This window comes from Mustela erminea, chromosome 1 (genome assembly GCF_009829155.1).
Source record: "Mustela erminea isolate mMusErm1 chromosome 1, mMusErm1.Pri, whole genome shotgun sequence".
NCBI classification, from domain to species: domain Eukaryota; kingdom Metazoa; phylum Chordata; class Mammalia; order Carnivora; family Mustelidae; genus Mustela; species Mustela erminea.
Window position 1 is genome coordinate 136,713,103 of NC_045614.1, and position 20,650 is coordinate 136,733,752.

The following is a 20,650-nucleotide window of genomic DNA, read 5'->3' on the forward strand; positions in this document are numbered from 1 at the left end:
GAGTTTACGGTTAGTTGGAAACAGTGACTGAAACTTCTACTTTAAAGAATCCATTAGGATGAATGGATGAATGTGGTGAGAACAGTGACTTAAATCAGCACTAAATTTTATTGACATGCCAGGGCAGGGCATGTGGGAAAGGGAGAACGGGTGCACAGTTTAATTAGCTTTAGAGAAAGTAGCATAGAGGGGATGGGAAATGCTGAAGCTGCTTGAGGTTGGTATCTAAACAAGATTTAGTAAAAATGAGCCGGCCGTGCTGCCTGTTTCAGGGGATGAGTTATGGGGAGAAGGAGAGAGGTGGGTAGGAGGGATCATAAAGATGCAAGCATGAAACAGAACTGCGTGTGTGTGTGTGTTGATTTGGGATTGTGAGAGAAGGAACTCAAGAGTAGAAACACTAAAGGTGTTCCATGCAAGGATTTCTAGCAGAATAGCAAAAATACAAGATTTGTGTTTTAAAAATTCAATCAGGCAGCATCATTCGATCTCCAGCCTTTGTGCGTGTTTCCAGACTTTTCAAAAAGAATTTTGAGGGTGAATCCTAGAGGTCTAATTACAGTGATGATTGCTAGGTGTAAGAATATCAGAGGTGGCAAGGGCCTACAGTGGGGAAATAGGGATGGAGCAATAGAGAAGATAAGTATTTAGGAGGTGAAATGGGGATGACTTTGTGAATAATAGCATAAAAGGTTTGAAAGAAAAAGATTCGAGAATGTCTCCCAAATACCTAGTACAGACCTCAGAGTCAGAATATAGGAAGAGAGGAGAGTGGGGGAGAGTGTCAAAGAAAAATTAGCTTGAAACTTTTGCCTTTGAGATGCCTACACTTGAAATATCCATTTTCCACCTTCCATTCTCTCTTCAGTTCCACAAGAGTAGCCCCCCGTCTAATGAGATTGTTTTGCCAAGATGACTAACAACTCCATCTTTCCAATTACAGTGATGGCTTCTCTGTCTTCATCTCACTGGACTTCTCAGCATCAGTTGATGCCGCTGACAGTCTCTTCCTCTATGACCCCCATGACACTACCTTTGCCTTGCTTTCCTTCTAGTCTACTAGGCTGTCCCTCACTGTCTAATTTGTCAGCTCCTCTTCTTTCACTTGAATTCTAAACATTTCAGTGCTCCAAGACCCAGTCCTGGGCTCTCTTTCACCATCCAGTCCCATAACTTGAAAAATCATCACTATCTCTGGGCTATTCTTTAGGTAGCTGTCACTGTGCACGGCTCTTGAGCATTTGAAGTGTGGCTACTAATGGAGATGTACTGTATGTGTAAAATACACACCAGATTTCAAAAACTGGTATGAAAAATACATTAATTTTTATACCGAATACATGTTAAAATGAAAACATATATTGGGGCAAATAAGATGTTGCAATTAATTTTACCTGATTTCTAATGTAACTAGAAAATTTTAAGTCATTTATGTAGCTTACATACATACATGCATACATGTATAAATGTCTACAGAGAGAGGGGAAAATGTGGTAAAATGTTAACATTTAGGGGATCTGGGTTCCAGGTATACGGAAAATCTTTGTACTAGTTTTTCAGCTTTTCTGTGAGTCCTATTACTGTATGACAAGCAAATTGACTTACTTTTTAATTACCAGGTGATAGAAAAATAGGAATGAGGGCATAGGTATAGACTTTATCACCTGGGACACAAGACCATCAGATTGGCTAGCCATTTCATTGGTGTGGGGATGGGTGCAGCCTCTGAAGCAAAGTTAGCCCCACAGACAGAAAAGACGGTAGGGTTCTCTCGAAAATCTTAAGATCTAGATTCACAGATCTTTACTTCCTACCACTCCACCAGAGGGCTGCGTGGATCAGAATATTCCCCTATCTCCATTCTATACAGAAGCCAAGCTGAAAACCTCATAGTCCTTTTCAGTCCCTTCTTTCCTTCTCTGGCCCACATCCACCCCACCTCTCCCCACCAGCAATGCGAGTTTCTAATGCAGGAAAAGAGTGAGGAGTGTCTGGTTCTGCTTGGGATCCCAGAAGCAGTAATAATTGAGCTTGATCTCCAAGAATGAAGAAGATTGAGGAGGAATTGGGCGGGGGGGGGGGGGGGGGGAAAGGGGTTAGGTATTTAAGGCAAGAGGCAAAAACAATGCCATATGCAGAGGCCTAGAAAGAGATACAAAATCACATCAACTGCCATATCAGCTTCATCCAACTCTATGTGGAAAATGTGCAAAGAAAGCTTTGGAAGTCTGATAAAAATAATTAGATTGATTTAAATCATGGGACTAAGTAGTGGAAGATAAAATTGTCCTTACATGGAGGACATGGGGAGATGGAGAGGAGAAGGGAGTTGGGGGAAATTAGAGGGGGTGATGAACCATGAGAGACTATGGACTCTGAAAAACAATCTGAGGGTTTTGAAGGGGCAGGGGGGTGGGAAGTTGGGTGAGCCTGGTGGTGGGTATTATGGAGAGCACGTATTCCATGGAGCACTGGGTGTGGTGCATAAAACAAAGAATTCTGGTACACCGAAAAGAAATTTAAAAAATAAATAATTTTAAAAAAAGATTGTCCTTATATTTTAGAATTGAATTGGCACTGGGTGTGTTAAACAAGGAATCATGGAGCACTACATCAAAAACTAATGATGTACTGTATGGTGACTAACATAATAAAAAAAAATTTTTTTAAAGAACTGAATTGGCAAAACTGGTGGCCCAGATAATGGGAAGGCATCCACTAGACAGTCTGGGGAACCTTGGCTAATTCATCTACTTATCATTCTTTGACTGCCTCCTTTAGTTTTTTTCCTCTTTTGGTTTGGTTTGGTTTTGGGTTTGGGGTTTTGGGGGGTTTTTTTGTTTTGTTTTGTTTTTTGTTATTGTTGTATTGCATTACCATCATGACCTGAGAATCTGTGCTTCCCACACATTTTCCTGGTACCTTGCCTTTGACTGTCTCCAGTTGGAGAAAGCTGTTCCCTCACTTCTCAGTTCTGGGATTCAGGTAATGCTCTTTTTTATTCCTTAACATTTCTCTCAGCAATATGTTTGCAAGGAAGTCCACTCCGAATATTGCTTCCTTTGACCAGAATATAAAATTCAATCCTTTATAAAGAACTATGGCATGACATAAAGTTGAAATAATATCTTTGTTAAGCATGATTTAAAAGTCGGTTGAAATGGAAGTGATTTTTCATTAAGAAAAGATACTTAGTATATGACTTGGATTCATTGCACATTTCTGCACCTTAATTTTTCCATGAGTAAAAATCATACTTGTGACCTGCATATCTTATTGGGATTCCAAGGTGATTGTGGGGTTTTTAAGCATGTTGATGTTGTTTGTGTGGAAAAAAATATGAATGACAGTGAGCAATAAATACTAGTCTTAATGTTTCTTAGATACAAAATTTTGCATCTAAAATAATTAAAGCCAAAGAGCTGTCTTTATGGATCTGACCCTCTATGGCCAAACTTCTTTTATAAAGATCTAAAAGAATGTTTGCATGCTCAATAAATAATGCTTTTTATTGTATAGAAAAATACCTAAGAAGCATTGATTTATTTCATTCACCTCCCAGTGGAATAATTCTGATGTTTTTCTCATTTGTGGAAAATTGGAGTCCTGAAAGAGCAGAATCAATAATTCACTGGGGTTTCAGTATAAATTAGTAAAGAAAATTTAGACCACAAATTGCTATATAACCTACTTGGAAGAACTGGTTAAAAGAAGGAAAGAGAATGCAAAATATATTGTGCAAATATATATGATTATTCCACTGAATGAAAAAATTAATTAAAAATACAAAAATTACAGACCTATTAGAAATATATGAGGCAATATGACAAAACAATAATAAAGAGATACACAATAAAGTATTACAAGATGAAGAGGAAAAGATAAGAAAAAACAACACCAAAACCAGCCCCTTGGAAAAACAGCATGAGAAAATAAATATAAGTATGCCCCTAAAGAAGCACAAGAGATTTCTTACTGGGAAAAACAAGAACTGGGAAAGAGAGAGCTCTTACACCTCAGAGGTCAGAGCCACTGACCCTCAGATCCCAATGAGACATTTAGAACCAAAACATGCGTGAGTGTAAAGTGTAAAAGTAAATATGTGTGTTTCTATTCATACACAGACCCCCAGATTGGCACAGCCTTATTAATCTGTTTTGAAAATTAATTAAAGAGACCTGCCCCCAAAGATAGGAAATTGAGTATGTTGGGATGAAAATGAAGAAGGCTGATATATTGGGAACAAAGATAGGTACGATGGCCAAGATGAGATGCCGTCTCAAACTTCCCTAAATTTCTAATGCCAGTGACTGCATTTATGGCCTACAGACTTCAATTTTTAAGAGATGTCTCTTTTACTGTGATAATTTTTAATGTATGAATGCATTCCTGTTTCAATCGTTCTATTTTCTCTATGCGTCCATCTGTGCTTTCATCCATATGCCTGCCTCTACCTATACATTTATTTATCTATTTATCTAGTATGGTACATTTATTTATCTATTTATCTACTATCGTTAGGGAATTCTGTTTTATAGACTAATTGCAAAAATAAACTCACCATATTTTCCTCCCCTCATAACAGGTAAAGGGTCTCAGGAAAGAATACGTAATATTGAATTTTCTAATTGGAAAATTTTAAAGGAAAAAATATATGTACACAGACATACACATATCAGGCAACAAATATTGTGCACATACTTATGAATTACATGTTAAGGAAGAGAAAGACAATGAAAAAAAGACAAAAATTAAGCTCTTGGAGGAATAGGTATAGGAAGCATATATGGACACATCTTACACGGGTTGTGGGTTTACTGTCTCAGCTCATTCTTTTCACCCAGCCTGTGATAATTTAAATGTTTCCTTTGCCCCGTCATGATGGGAAGCTTTGTCAGTAGAAGACACAGGAGAGACATCTCAGGCTGGAAGGATCTAGCCTGCAGTTGGTTGTGCTTGCTCCAGGGCTTGGTCTGCGCAGCCTCTCCAGTGCCCGGTATTTTTACCTGGCATTTTACCCAGTATTTTCCTGCAGCGCAGGTAAAAAAAAAATCAAGGAACCCACAGCTTCATAGAAAAATAAATCTGTGAAGTTATTACTATAATAAAGCTATAAAACAGAGATGCCTCTGAAATTTAAAGTAAGAAAAAAAAGAAAAGGATAAGAAAAGTTAAAATGACCAGCCTGTTGGAAGAACAATAACAGAAAGGGAAATGTGAGCATCTATGCCAGAAGCAGGGCAGATTTTATAATTTGGGAAGTAATAAGTTCTTCTCTACTCTGAGCTTGAAATTTAAGTCAATACACACCTATGTCAAACAGATCTTGTAAAATCTTATTTATTTGACAGAGATCACAAGTAGGCAGAGAGGCAGGCAGAGAAAGAGGGGGAAGTGGGCTCCCTGCTGCACAGAGAGCCCAATGTGGGTCTCTATCCCAGGACTCTGGGATCATGACCTGAGCTGAAGGCAGAGGCTTTAACCCTCTGAGCCACCCAGGCACCCTGCAGATCTCATAAAATCTTGAACACTCTTACTACACTCTGGTCCACCTGCTGTCGTCTATTCTAGAATAATTTGTGAAATCTGCAAAATAGCACATTCGGTGTGTGATTCAGTTCATACATCTAAACCTAAACACAATTTACTGTTTCAGATCCATATCTTTATCTATATATCTCTACCTATCTATCTACTGAGAGAAGTGACCTGCCACGCACACAGTACATTAGTGAATATGTCAGGAGTGTGGGCCCAGGGAAGGCAAAGACAGATGTACCTGTCTTAAAATGCCTTCTTCAGCCATCTCTACCATTCCCGGTTCACCACAGATTTTAATACTAAAAATTAAAATATTTCCTGGATTAGGTCAAAAAACAACATTGATACAGATGTCAATTGTTAAAAGTTGTTTCTGTCTGCCTAACAAATCCTAGAAAATCCTCCATATCAGTTCCTACAGATCTTACTTATTCTTTCTTTTAATACTTGCATAATACTATATCATATATATGTACTGTAGTTATTCAACCACTTTCCTATATTGAGACACTTATGAAGCTTTCAGTATTTTGCAATTACAAATCAGGTCACAGTGAAGAATCTTTGCATATGTATCTTTATATTGCTGGTAGTTCGTGTTCAGGCTAATGCGCAGTTGCTGAGTCAAGGATAAGTGCATATATGGCTTTCTTAGATATTCCAAATTTCCCCTTAGAGGGATCATAACATTTTGTGTTGTGAGTGGACCTGTTTTCCCAGAGCCTTGCGGAGAGACTGTATTGTCAAGCTTTTGAATTTTTGCCTGTTTGGATTGGCATATGCAGCATAGATTTATCAAAATAACTTGAAGAAATGTATACGTTTTTAAAGGCAGAAGCCATTTCCTTTTGGATTGGCATATTCACCTATTGAGAGCATCTGTCTCCTGATGCTTTCTTACTCTCAGAGGTAAGCCTCTCTCACACAGCCACTAAAGCTGTTTGGCCAGTAGGTGGCACTCTAGTGCTACTTTAAAGGGTAGATTCTAGTACCGCCCTTTCCATTCACAAAGCTTAGAACAGTAACTGTAGAAATCCATGGTCTGTGTTCACTAGAGTTTCTAAGGGATAAGTCTTTAAAAACAAAACAAAAACAAAACCCAGGAGTAATTGCTTAGCAGGAAAGAGCTTTCCGAAGGGCTAAAGAAAAACAATTTAGCATGTTCTGATTTAAACAGCGTGTGGTAGTTCTGATACGGTAACAAAAATTAGCTAAATTAAGAACAGTGGACAAAGAGAACTAAACCATGATCATGTGGCTCTTTAACATATGTAAGTATTAGCAGATTTGCATTTTTGTCCTTGATGAAATGACCTACATAAGTCCACAACAACTAGAGGGCGGCCTTACCTGCACTCTATAGACACCCCTCTCCCTTATCCCAATCTCCAAACATGAAATGCAAATGTGTTAGTTTAGCTCATGCAGTCCCTTTCCTAACATTACCTTTGTAAAACTGATCTTGACATGAATTCCTAAAGTATTTTTGCGTTAAGAAAAATTGACAAGGATGATCTTAAGAACCAGAGAATCCTTACACTGATTACTTTGGACTCAAGGAAGACAGAAATCTTAGCAAACCTAGAGTATTAAACTAAAGATCTTGAATATTCATTACTTACTTCAAAAAGCAGGTAATTTTCCTTTTTCTTAAGATTTTATTTATTTGACAGACAGAGATCACAAGGAGGCAGAGAAGCGGGGGTGGGGGGAGGTGGAGGCAGATGGCTACCCCCAGAGAGCCTAATGGGGGGCTCGATCCCAGGACCCTGGGATCATGACCTGAACTGAAGGCAGAGACTTTAACCCACTGTTAAAGTGGGTTAAAGTCTGCCACCCAGGCGCCCAAAAAAAGCAAGTAATTTTCAAATCAAAAAGAAAGAAGGTTGAGTTCGCAGATTAGAGCTGTACTGTTTATCTTCAGTATCAGGCATATTCATTATTAAAATTAGTTAAATTGTCATATAGATTATATTTTAAAATATTTTATCTGTGCTTGCTTTGGCAGCACATATTCTAAAATATTTTATCAGCAGAGTCCTAGCAGAAAAATGAGAGCATAAGAGTAGGGTACATCAAAATAGGGTATAGCAAAAAGAGTTGTAATAAAGACCGCAAAAGATTAGTTGAGAATAGCCAAACTCCCGTTCTAGAATAAGCACAATATTCAGTAAACATTACCATGATGAAACTGACAACATGATACACATTGAGTTCTGATACCAACAGTTAAGTCACTCCTTAAAGCAACCTTTAGCCAAGAGTGGCTAAGAAATCATCCATTCTGAATTTCTTTCTGCACTGTGGAAATTCTGCCACACATTTTTACCTGCTGGCCCAGTCCCATTTGGGTCATACAGCCTTTGTACCAGTTGCCTGACAAGTCCTGAGTTCTTGCTTATGCTTTTGTTCCAAGGTCACCTGAAGTGCTATCTTCACAACGGAATTCCCAGGAGTGTCCTCTTCCTTCCACCATGCTTGCACAATGTCTGTTGCTAATCGTGTGTGACCACAGGACTGGCTCATCTCTTTGTGATGATTTGTGTCAGGTTTCCTAAAACCAAAGCGTCCAGAACCTCATAGGGCTGTTGGCAGGATCCAGTGAGATAATGTTGGGGAATGTCTTTATAAATCTTATGACACTGTGTGAGCGAGGGATTATCATGAATTTGCACCAGCGTGTTAGTTACTTCATTCGTTTAACCAACATAAATCCTTAAACTATTTCATGAGATCTGGAGTAGGCCCTGTGGCTTCTGTGTCTCTGATTTGAGCATTCTAAGTTTTCTGGCCATAGCCTCTGTTCTCCTCACAAGCAGTTATAGAAGTTATAGAAGTTACAGATCTGCTCTGTAAATATCAAGCTTTTTTTTTTTTTTGGAAGATTAAACTATATGGGTAGTAGAAGATGACAGTGAGTTTATAAGAGTTGCCATTTTATTACCTTCCATTTCTTGAACAAGAATTTCACTAAGTCTACCTAGCAACCTTGAATTTAGAAGTTGAACCGGTACATCACAACTGTTTGAGAGGAATAATATTTTACCTAGAACTTTTGATATTTTTCAGAAGTTGAAATTTAAAATCATCTAAGTATTCCTGAAGAATCTATTACCTCTCTAGTCTGCCTATGCATTTCAATGAGCAAGTTGAAGCAATCTGAACATTTCATTTTTTAATCTAATAAATACTCATCTGCCAACTATTTATACATACAAAATAATATCGACTGCTTGCTGTGTTCCAGGCAGTTTTAAGCACTTTCCTGGTATTATCTGACATAATCCTCACAACAACCCTATGAGGTGCTCTGAATAATCCCATCTTAAAAATAATGAATTTCTAATAATCATTAGGGAAATGCAAACTAAAACACAATGAAAGGGAAAAAATAAAAATAAAACAGTGAAATAACATTTCACACCTGTCAGAATGCCTAAAATTAAAAACACAAGAAGTAACAAATGTTGGTGAAGATGTGGGTAAAAAGGAACCCTCATGCACTGTTGGTGAGAATGCAAACTTGTGCAGTCACCATGGAAAACAGCATGAAGTTGTCTCAAAAAAAAAAAATAGAATTATTATATGATCCAGTAATTCAACTACTGGGTATTTATCCAAAGAAAATGAAAACACTAGAATTTAGTACATTCACTTAATTTAATGTTTTAAATTAAAAAACACAATGCACTTGTATGTTTATTGCAGCATTATTTATAAGAGCCTAATTAAGTAAGCAACCCAAGTGTCCATCTATAAATAAATGGAGAAAGATGTGTTGTTATACATGTACAATAGAATATTACTCAGCCATAAAAAAGAATGAAATCTTGCCATTTGCAACATGGATGGACCTAGAGAGTACAATGCTAAGTGAAATAAATCAGAAAAAGAAATATCCTATGGTTTCACTTATGTGGGAATATAAGAACAAAACAAATGAACAAAAATTTTTAAAAAGAGAAAAAAACAGACTCTTAAATACAGAGAAGCTGGTGGTAACCAGAGGAGACGTATGTGGAGGGATGGATGAAACAGACAAAGGAGTACACTTGAAATCGATTGAGAGTAGACTTCTCTTGATGAACACTGAGAAATATATAGAATTGTTGGAAAATTATATTGTAGGCCTGGAACTAATATAACGGTTAATTATGTTAAATAAATTTAAATAATTATTGAATTTCTAACTATGTAAGTAGGAAAAGGTAGAATGAGGAAACCATAAGTAAGCCAGAGCAGGCAGGGTAGATCATCCCCAGTGGACCTACACAATACACAGGTAGAGTATCTCTCAGTAATGTAGTCTGATGAAGGAGCCTGTGTCCTGAGGAGAGAGAGAGCCCGAGGCTTAGACTGGGTGCCCATTCTGTGGGAGAGGAAGCTATTCACTCTACTAATTAGACTGGGCTGGTAAAGAGGTAAAACGAAAGAAACAATAAACCCTGGCAGGCTTCCTGTGACCAGGACTTCCAGGACTTGAGAGCAGAGAGAGAATTAAGACCTTATTTCCATCTTAAATGGATAAGGCAAACTCTCCTTTATGCTCTCGCTGCACTGGGCCAGACTGCAGCTTATAAAGGACTCTCCTGGGAGGCAAGGGCTCCCTAGTGGGAATAGGGTACAAGTAATTCATCCTAAGGAAGGCAGAGGGTAGCATGTGAAATGACTGGACGACAGTTCCATGTTCCTGTTTGATTTTATGCCTTGTAGAGGCTGTGGGAGAAGTGCTCCAATCACAAGCATTTATAATTTGCGTACAAGCAAGCCTGACATCCAACTGAAGCTCTTTGCTCGCAGGCTGGCTGTGACCATCAGAGCCCACTGGGCCTGTGCACAGGGTGGCCTGAAAGTTCCAGACAATTAATACCACCTCTATTGTTGGGTGATAAATATCACATCCTTCTTGCTACTTGAGTAGATAACTCTGAAGTGCATGTTCCCCATGAGAATTTTGCCTCTCTAGTCTACTCTGGTAACTTATTTAAAAATATATTCTTTTAAGGCCCATCATTCCTACCCTTCTTCGTGTCTTCAGCGATCATCTCTTGTGTTGGGGATCTTCAAGGCTCCCCTCCACCAGGTTCAGTGATTCACTAGCAGGATTCACACAACTCAATATATAGTCATACTCATGGTTGTGATTTATTACAGCTAAGAGCAAAAGGAAAAGGCGCATGGGGTAAAGCCCAAAAGAAACCAGAAACAAGCTTCTAAAATGTCTCCTCCAGTAGATCACACAGGATGTTACTTCTTCCCACAGCAACAAGTTGTGATGGCATGTTCAAAAAGCTGTCGCTGGGAAGGCTCAATAGAGACTCAGTGCCCAAAGTCTTTAATGAGAGTTGGTCATCTGTGTGGCATGTGCCCAAACCCCAGACTCCCAAAAGGAAAGTAGGTGCTTAGTACAAACCACATTGTTTACCTGAGGTTTAGGCACAGTGAGCCATTCATACAAGGATTTTGGGAACCCTCTCAAAATCCAAGTTCCCTGAATCCAGCCAAGGGCTGATCTTGCAGGCAGTCCCCTGGATAGCACTCTTAGGACTGGTGTGTTAATGCTTTTATCCACATTAAAAATATCCCAAATAAATGTCTTTCCCTCAGATCTTTGTGTCAGGGTTCACTTAATCCAGACCAGTCCTGGAGTATGCTCCTTCTCTGAGATTACTGGCTAGTTATCATGTCAGAAACTCAATATATTTGAGTTTGAAACTTACTAATGTTTCACCCTTTTTCAAAATGCTTTGGATTCATATACAACAATATTACACACACCAAAAAGAACTGAGAATGTGGTATAGCAGCTAGGTCTCTGTTCTGGGAGTTAGGAATCTTCAGTTCTTATACACTTCAAGTAAGGATTGGCTAACATCAGTGGATTTCAGGTTGTTGCTATCAATAATCCCTTGTAAATTACTGTTTTCATTCATTTGGGCTATTTTAACAAAATGCCATAGACTGAATAGCTTAGAAATAACATCAATTTTTTTCTTAAAATTCTGGAAGCTGGGAAGTCTAAGATCAAGATACCACCAGATTCAGTATTTGGTGGGAGTCCACTTCTTGGTTCTTTACACTGTATCCTTAATACGACAGAAGGGGCAAGGGAGTACTTTTCCCATCATTATTTCCCATTTACAGGGATCGGCCCTCATGACCTGAGTACTTCCTGAAGGCTCTACCTCCTACCATCATCATGTTAGGGATTAGATTTCAACATATGAATTTTAGGGGAAAAGCAAACATTCAATCTATAGCGATTCCCTACCACCATAAGCCCCACATTTCTTTGATTTTTTTTTCTAAAAATTTTAATCAACTTTATTGAGGTATAATTTACATTCATTAAAATGTGCCCTTTGTCATTGTGCAAATCAATGATTCATGATAAATTTATATGACTATATAATCACCACCCCAATCTAGACACAATAGATGTCACCCAAAAAGTTCCTTCATGGTCCATTACCTTCAATCTTTTCCTCTACTCCTAGTCCAAATAGTAGATATTTATTTATCTTGTTTTTCCTTCTTTGTAATTTTCCTTTTCTAGATTTTCATGTGAGAGGAATCATACAATATGTAGGGGTTTTTTTTTCTACCTTCTGTCACTTGGCCTAAGTCACTTGAAATTCATCCATGTTGTTGTGAGCACCAGTAGTTCATCTTTCTGTTGCTGAGCAGTATTCCATTGAGTGAATGATCTATTTATCTATTCACCTGTTAATGAACACTTGAGTTTCTTCCAGTTTGGGATATTATGAATAAAATTGCTAAGGACATTCATGGGGGAAAAAACCTTTGTAAACAGGTTTTTATTTTTCTTGAGTAAATACTGATGAGTAGGATTGCTGAGTTGTGTGGTAAGTGTACGTTTAATTTTTTTTAATTTCTTTTTGGTGTAACAGAATTCATTGTTTATGCACCACACCCAGTGCTCATTGCAATACGTGCCCTCCGTAATATCCACAACCTGGCTTCCCCAACCGCCCACCCCCCGCCCCTTCAAAACCCTCAGATTGTTTTTCAGAGTCCATAGTCTCTCATGGTTCATCTCCCCTTCCAATTTCCCTCAACTCCCTTCTCCTCTCCATCTCCCTATGTCCTCCACGCTATTTGTTATGCTCCACAAATAAGTGAAACCATATGATAATTGACCCTCTCTGCTTGACTTAAAAACTCAGCATAATCTCTTCCAGTCCCATCCATGTTGCTACAAAAGTTGGGTATTCATCCTTTCTGATGGAGGCATAATACTCCATAGTGTATATGGACCACATCTTCCTTGTCCATTTGTCCGTTGAAGGGCATCTTTGTTCTTTCCACAGTTTGGTGACCGTGGCCATTGCTGCTATGAACATTGGGGTACAGATGGCCCTTCTTTTCACTACATCTGTATCTTTGGGGTAAATACCCAGGAGTGCAATTGCAGGGTCATAGGGAAGCTCTATTTTTAATTTCTTGAGGAATCTCCACACTTTTCTCCAAAGTGGCTGTTGGTGGGAATGCAAGTTGATACGTTTAATTTTTTAAGAACTGCAGGACTACTAGGCAAACCAGCTATGCTTTTTGCATTCCCAACAGAAATGTATGAGAAATCCAGTTGTTGCAGATCCTCATGGACTGGATGTTGTCAGATGTTTTTCTTTTAGTTTTAGACATTCTAATGGATATCTACTAATCACTCATGGTAGTGTTACCTTATATCTCCCTCATGACTATCCATGTTGATTGGGCAACTTTTCATGTGTTTATTTGGCATCCATGTAATATAACTTCTTTGGTGAAGTGTCTGTTCAAATCTTTTCCCCATTTTTAAATAGCGAGTTGTGTTCCCAATATTGTAAGAGTTCTTTATTCATTTAAGATACATGTCTTTCATCATACTACATTTTGTAAATAATGTTTCCCAATCCGTAGCTTCCATTTTTATTTTCTTAATGAAGCCCTTTTAAAATAGCTTTATTGAAATATAACTCACATATCCTACCATTCACCATTTAAAGTATGCAAGTCAGTGGATTTTAGTATATTCACAGAGTTGTGCAACCATCATTTCAATCTACTTTTAGAACATTTCAACACTCCAAAAATATACCTTGTACTCATTAGCAGTCACTCTCCATATCCCCTTAGTGACCCTTCCTTACCCACCCAGGCTCCTGTAACCACGAAACTATTTTCTGCATCTCTGGATTTGCCTATTTGGAACATTTTATACAAATGGTATCATAATATGAATATATTGTGGTTAGCTCCTTTCATTTTGTAAAATGTTTTCGAGTTTCATCCATGTTATAGCTTGTATCAGTACTTCATTCCTTTTAGTTGCCAGACAATAGTGCATTGTGTGAACATACTACATTTTCTTTATCCATTCATCAATTGATGGACATTTGGATTGTTTCCATTTTTTGGCTATTATGAATAAAGCCTGATACAAACATTTTTTTTAAGATTTCATTTATTTGAGAGAGAGTGAGTGAGTGAGCGAGCACACAAGAGGGCAGGGTGAGAGGGAGAGGGAGAAGCAGACACCCCACTGAAGTCCACTCAGGAACTCAATCTCAGGATCCTGGGATCATGACTCAAGCTGAAGGCACATGCTTAACCAACTGAGGCACCCAGGCGCCCCCTGCTATGAACATTCTTTGTGGACATATGTTTTGAGTTATCATTAGTAATGTCTAAGGGTTCTAGCTTCGCATCCTTGCCAATACTTGTTTATTATCTTGTCTTTTTTATTTTAACCATCTTAGTGGGTGTGAAGTCCTATTCCTTTGCTTTACATTTCCTAATGGCAAATGAAATTGAGCATCTTTTCATGTGTGAATTAGACTCTGTAAATCTTTGGAGAAATGTCTTCTGATCTTTTCCCATTTATTTTTTTAATTTTTTTTTTTTTTTTTTTTTTTTTGGAGAGGTGGGAGAGGTGGGGGAGGGGTAGAGGACGAGGAAGAGAAAGAGAATCTTAAGCAGGCTCCATGCCCAGAACAGAGCTGACAGGGACCTCTGTCTTACAACCCTGAGATCGTGACCTGAGCCAAAATCAGGAGTTGGACGCTTAACTGAGCCACTCAGGAGACCGTCCTTTTCCCATTTTTAATGAGATTGTCCTAATATATATTATTATATATGAAAGTTCCTTATCTATTCTGGACATAAAACCCTTATCAGGTATATAATCTGCAAATATTTTCTCCCACTCTGTAGGTTTTACTAATATTGTTTGCAGATCAGAAGTTTCAAATTTTGATAAAATTCAATGTATAAACTTTCTCTGTTTTCACTTTAAGTTTTGTCTTATCTAAGAAACCATTACCTGATGTGAGGTCACAAGATTTACTCCTGTTTTCTTCTATGAGTTATAATTTTATTCCTTACATTTGAGTGTTTGATCTATTTTGAGTTAACTTTTGCATGTGATGCAAGGAAAGAGCATGTGTTTGTTTGTTGTTTTTTTTTTGCATGTGCGCATGTCATTTATCTAGTACCATTTGTTGAAGCCTGTTTTTCTCCCATTGAATTGTATTGGCACCCCTCTCAGAAATCAATTGATCGTAAATGTAAAGGTTTATTTTTGGACTCTAAATTCTACTCCAGTGATATGCAGTTCTATCCTTATGCTAATACTATACTGTCTTTATAGTAAATTTTGAAATCAAGAAGTGTGAGTCTTCCAGTTTGGTTCTTTTTCAAAATTGTTTTAGCTATTCTGGGTCCCTTACATTTCTTCATGAATTTTCATGTCAACTTGTCAGTTTCTCTAAAGAAAAAAAAATCACCAGCTGGGATTTTTAATAGTGGCTTCACTGAATCTAAATCAATTTGGGGAATATTGCCATCTTAACAACATTGTCTTCTTTGGGGGTGGGAGGTAGGAGATGAATTGTGTTTTATTTACATAGCATATGCCAAATAGAAACAAAGGAAGCAACTCAGAAAGGTCCAAGGTGATCAGCCATGTATTGTCTTCTGATCCATGATTATAGGATGTCTTTCTGTTTATTTAGATTGTATTAAATTTTTTCAACAATGTTTTACACGTTTTAGTATACAAATCTTTTACTCCTGTTAAATGTATTTCTTACTAGTCTATTCTTTTTGATGATTTTGTAAATGGAACTGTTTTCTTAATTTCATTTTCAGATTGCTTGTTTCTAATGTATACAAGTATAATTGAGTTTTATATATGAAAATGATCCTTTATTTGCTAGTTTTTGTGTGTTCTACTGGATTCCTTAGGATTTACTATACACAAGATCATGTCATCTGCAAATAGAGATCATTTTATCATTCTACCTCTTCCTTCCTAACCTGAATACCTTTTATTTTTCATGCCTAATTGCCCTGGCTAGAACCTCCAGTAATGTTGAATAGAAGTGGGAAGAGCAGACATCCTTGTCTTGTTTTACTATTAAATATAATGTTAGCTTTAGGATTTTTTTGGTGTATGTACTTTATCATGTTAAGAAATTTCCCTCTTTTCCTAGTTGCTGAGTATTTTTATCATGAAAAGATACAAATTTTGTCAAATTTTTCTGTGTGTGTTGAGATGATCATGTGTTTTTTCTTTTTATCCTATTTAGTGTATATTACATTTGTCAAATTTCCTAAGTTGAATTAAACTAACCTTGAGTTCCTGGAATAAATCCCACATGTATGTGATGTATAACCATTTGCATATGTTTATGGATTCACATTACTAGCATTTTATTGAGGATTTTTGCCTCTGAATTCATAAAAGATATTGGTCTATATTTTCCCTTCCAGTGATGTCTTTGCCTGTTTTTTTTAAATTAACATATAATGTATTATTTGCCCCAGGGGTACAGGTCTGTGAACCATTAGGCTTACATATTTCACAGTACTCACCATATCTTTGCCTGGTTTTGATATCAGGGTAATCCTGGCCTCATAGAATGAATTGGAAAATATTCCATCCTTTTTTATTTTTGAAAGTTTGTGAAGGTTAGGTATTAACTCTAAATATTTAATATTTAATGTTAATGTTTTAAATGGTTTAAATATTTTAAATGTTAAATGTTTTAAATGTTTAATTCACCAGTCAAGCCATGTGGGCCTGGGCTTTCCTTTGTGGGAAGTTTTAAAGTTACAAAGCTGGTATTTTAACTTGTTAAAGTCTATTCAGATTTTTCTCTGTTTTGTTGAGTTAGTTTAGGTAGTTTATGTCTTTTCAGGAATTTTTCCAATTTATCTCTCAAATTTGTTGGTATACAGTTTTATTTGTTATCCTTTTATATTTCTTCTTATTTCTGTAAAGTTCGTAGTTGTGTCCCTTCTTTTATTCTTGATTTTTGTAACTTAAGTCCTCCCTCTTCTTTCCTTAATAATAATAGTGTTTCCATTTTCTTGCTCAGAAGACCAACTTTTTGGTTTGTTGATTCAATTGTTTGTAAGTATCCTATTCTTATTTCTACTCTAAACTTTACTATTTCCTTTGTTCTTCTTGCTTTGGGTTCAGTTTCTTCTTTTCTCCAGTTCCCTTGATGTAAAATTAGGTTATTGACTTGATATCTTTCTTCCTTCTTCATATCAGCCTTCAAAGCTATAAATCTCCCTCTAAATACAACTTTAGCTGTATCATATACATTTTCTTTTTTATTAATATTTCAGTTTATTTTTTATTAAGTGTTTTATTTTAATTCCAGTATAGTTAACATACAATGTTATATTAGTTTCAGGTGTACAATATGATGATTGAACAATTCTATATATTTCTCAGTGCTCATCACAATTAGTGTACTCTTTAACCCCCTTCACCTACTTAACCCATCCTCCCACCTACCTCCCCTCTGGTAACCATTAGTTTGTTCTCTATAGCTAAGAGTCTGTTCCTTGGTTTGTCTCTGTCTCTCTCTCTTTTTCCTTTGCTCATTTGTTTCTTAAATTTCATGTATGAGTGAAATCACGTGGTATTTGTCTTTCTCTGACTGATATATTTCACTTAGCATTATACTCTCTAGCTCCATCCATGTTGTTGCAAATGGCAAGATTCCATTCTTTTTATGACCGAATATTCCATTTATAAATATACACACACCTCTTCTTTATATTATCATCAATAGATGGACAGATGGGCTGCTTCCATAGTTTGGCTATTATAAATAATGCTGCAATAAACACGGGGTACATGTGTCCCTTTGAATTAGTGTTTTTGTATTTTGGGGGTAAATGCCAGTAGTGTGATTACTGGATCATAGATAGTTCTATTTTTAACTTTAAGGAACCTCAATACTCTTTTCCACAGTGGCTGCACCAGTTTACATTCCCACCAGGGTTCCTTTTTCTTTACATCCTCACCAACCCTTGTTTCTTTTGTTTTTTATTTTAGCCATTATGACAGGTATGAGGTGATAACTCAGTGTAGCTTTGATATGCATTTCCCTAATAATGAGTGGTGTTGAGCATATTTTCATGTTTCAGTTGACCATCTGGATGTCTTGTTTGGAGAAATGTCTGTCCATGTCTTCTGTCCATTTTTAATTGGATTATTTGGGCTTTGGTGTTGAGTTGTATAAGTTCATATATATTTGGGTACTAAGCCTTTATTTTATATGTCATTTGCAAAGATCTTCTCCCATTCTGTCAGTTGTTTTTTGGTTTTGTTGATTATTTCCTTCACTGTGCAGGAGCATTTTATTTTGATGTAGTCCCAGTAGCTTTTATTTTAGCTTTTATTTCCCTTGCCACTGGGGAGAGTTCTAGAGAACTGTTGCTACATCCATGTCAGAGAAATTACCAACCGTGCTCTCTTCTAGGATTTTCATACTTTCAGGACTCTCATTTAGGTCTTTATTTCATTTCTAGTTTGTTTTTGTGTTAGGTGTAAGAAAGTAGTCCATTTTCCTTCTTTTGCATGCAGCTGGCCAGTTTTCCAACACCATTTGTTGAAGAGGCTGTCTTTTTTCCAGTAGATATTCTTTCCTTCTTTTTTGAAGATTAATTGACTGCATATTTGTAGGTTTATTTTTGGGTTTTCTCTTCTGCTCTGTTGAGCTATGTGTCTGTTTTTGTGCCAGTACTATACTGTTTTTATTACTACAGCTTTGTTGTTGTTGTTGTTGTTGTTGTTTTTTAAGCTTGGAAAATTTGCAATCATTTAATTTTCCAGCAAATGCCACCATTCCCAAAACCAGATACTTAAATTATTAGTGTTAAAAAAAGAAGTTATATTTAAAATCACATTATTTACAAAATTCAGTCCTTTCTGACCAACCATTATTTCGTGTAGATACCAAATTAAAAAAAAATATTTTGCAACCTCTAATCTTTTCAAGTAAACTTTAAAATAAAATGACATGATAAAATTTAAATATTCCTAATTTATTCAACAAATGCAGAATATCTAATATATGCTAAAAATTTAAATATTTTAATATTTTGTTTTAAGCATGCAGTACAAGAAGCACAATTTTTTTTTAATTTTATTTATTTATTTGTCAGAGAGAGAGAGGGAGAGAGAGAGCAAGCACAGGCAGACAGAATGGCAGGCAGAGGCAAAGGGAGAAGCAGGCTACCTGCTGAGCAAGGAGCCCGATGTGGGACTCAATCCCAGGTGGCTGGGATCATGACCTGAGCTGAAGGCAGCTGCTTAACCAACTAAGACACCCAGGCGTCCCAAGAAGCACAATTTTTTTTTTTGACTTGTGATTGTTTTTAATTATCTTAAGCCTTATCACATAATTTACAAATCTGTGCTGATGATGTATCTCCCATTTTAACCCTTCTAACGAGTTGGCAAAAGGACCATTACCAATCATACATATATGGTATTTCCACAGTTGTCTCTGAATAGCTATTTAGAAGACAATCCTGAATTATAACTTAGTCTGACTTAGTAGATAATTCACAAGCCATGTCTGCTGCTATATCCTGTCACACTGAATTTTAAAAGCATCTGACCTTAGATCATCTATAAAATGAGAAGTGTTAAATACTCTTTATTTAATATTATACATAAACCACACTAAAATGCCTTTCATTAAGCAAAAGGCAACATTTTAGATGCAGGAAATTTTAATTAAATTGGCATAGTTAAGGAAAAAAAAAAAGTGGACACTGCCAGCTTATCTTCAACCCTTGCCTTTAACAGGCTAATGAACACAACCTGAAACACAGCTCAGTCTTGCTGGTTCTAAGACAGTGAAGGGATTTCCTCAATATTTAAATATATTAATATAACCAGTTATATAAATCTAAATATAAAACAATCTCCTATAAGTTTAGAGATGGCATTTACCACCTCTGAAAAGTTGAACATTACTAATCAATTCCGATCATATTTTTAAAAGGGGAAAACTGACAGCACTTGCTGAACCAGAATTACTATCAAAGTTCAAAAAGCTGATCATATTCATTTAACCACAAGCCAACCTTATTTAAATCAGGACTGTCCAAAAGAAATATTCTATCGGCCATTCATGATCTGAATTCTGGTGTATGAGATCAATTGAACACATAAAAAAAAGTCATGAAACATTTTTGTTTTGCAATAAATAAGGCAATGGCCAATTATTACTCCTTAGTAGCTTTTTTGAGATAAGCTATCAAGGCTGCTCTTTCCCCTGTCTTCTTAATGCCAGCGAAGATCATTTTTGTCCCAGGGATGTACTTCTTGGGATTCTCCAAATACTCCATCAGTGTCTCCCCTCCCCAGGTGATGCCTTTATTCTTGTTGGCATCCGTGTAATAAAATCCAGGGGCCTGACCGGTCTTTCGGCCAAATAAACCATGGAGATTTGGCCCAGTCTTGTGCTTGCCTCCCTTTTCCACGGTATGGCACTGGGCACACTTCTGAACAAAAATCTTCTTGCCCTTCTCAACATCACCCATTTTTAAATCGCTCTTTCATAGCACGCGAAAGGAAGGTATCCGCTCGCAAACCGGACATCCCGCTCTCTCCAAGAAGCACAATTTTAAGTAATCTTTTTGAGTAGAACAGTAATCCTTAATTTGGAAGTTTCAGTTACTAAAATTTTTAGAAAAATTGTTATATTTTAAATAATGTATATATGTCTTTGGTGGGATATTATGGCTCTTGATAATTCGCTACAGAACATAATGAAGTACATTTTTTCTACTA

The 20,650-nt window shown here is 36.8% G+C and overlaps 1 protein-coding gene across 1 annotated transcript; it reads right to left on the bottom strand.

The window, feature by feature from the left end:
- Positions 1–19,989: 19,989 nt before the first annotated feature.
- LOC116590892 (cytochrome c-like) lies at positions 19,990–20,475 on the bottom strand. Its single transcript, XM_032343279.1, has one exon. The coding sequence runs from the start codon at positions 20,398–20,400 to the stop codon at positions 20,083–20,085; it is 318 nt and encodes a 105-aa protein (XP_032199170.1). The 5' UTR covers positions 20,401–20,475; the 3' UTR covers positions 19,990–20,082.
- Positions 20,476–20,650: the final 175 nt, after the last annotated feature.

Coding starts and splice junctions, on each gene's coding strand:
- LOC116590892 (XM_032343279.1), bottom strand. CDS start 20,400: ATGGGTGATGTTGAGAAGGGCAAGAAGATTTTTGTTCAGAAGTGTGCC.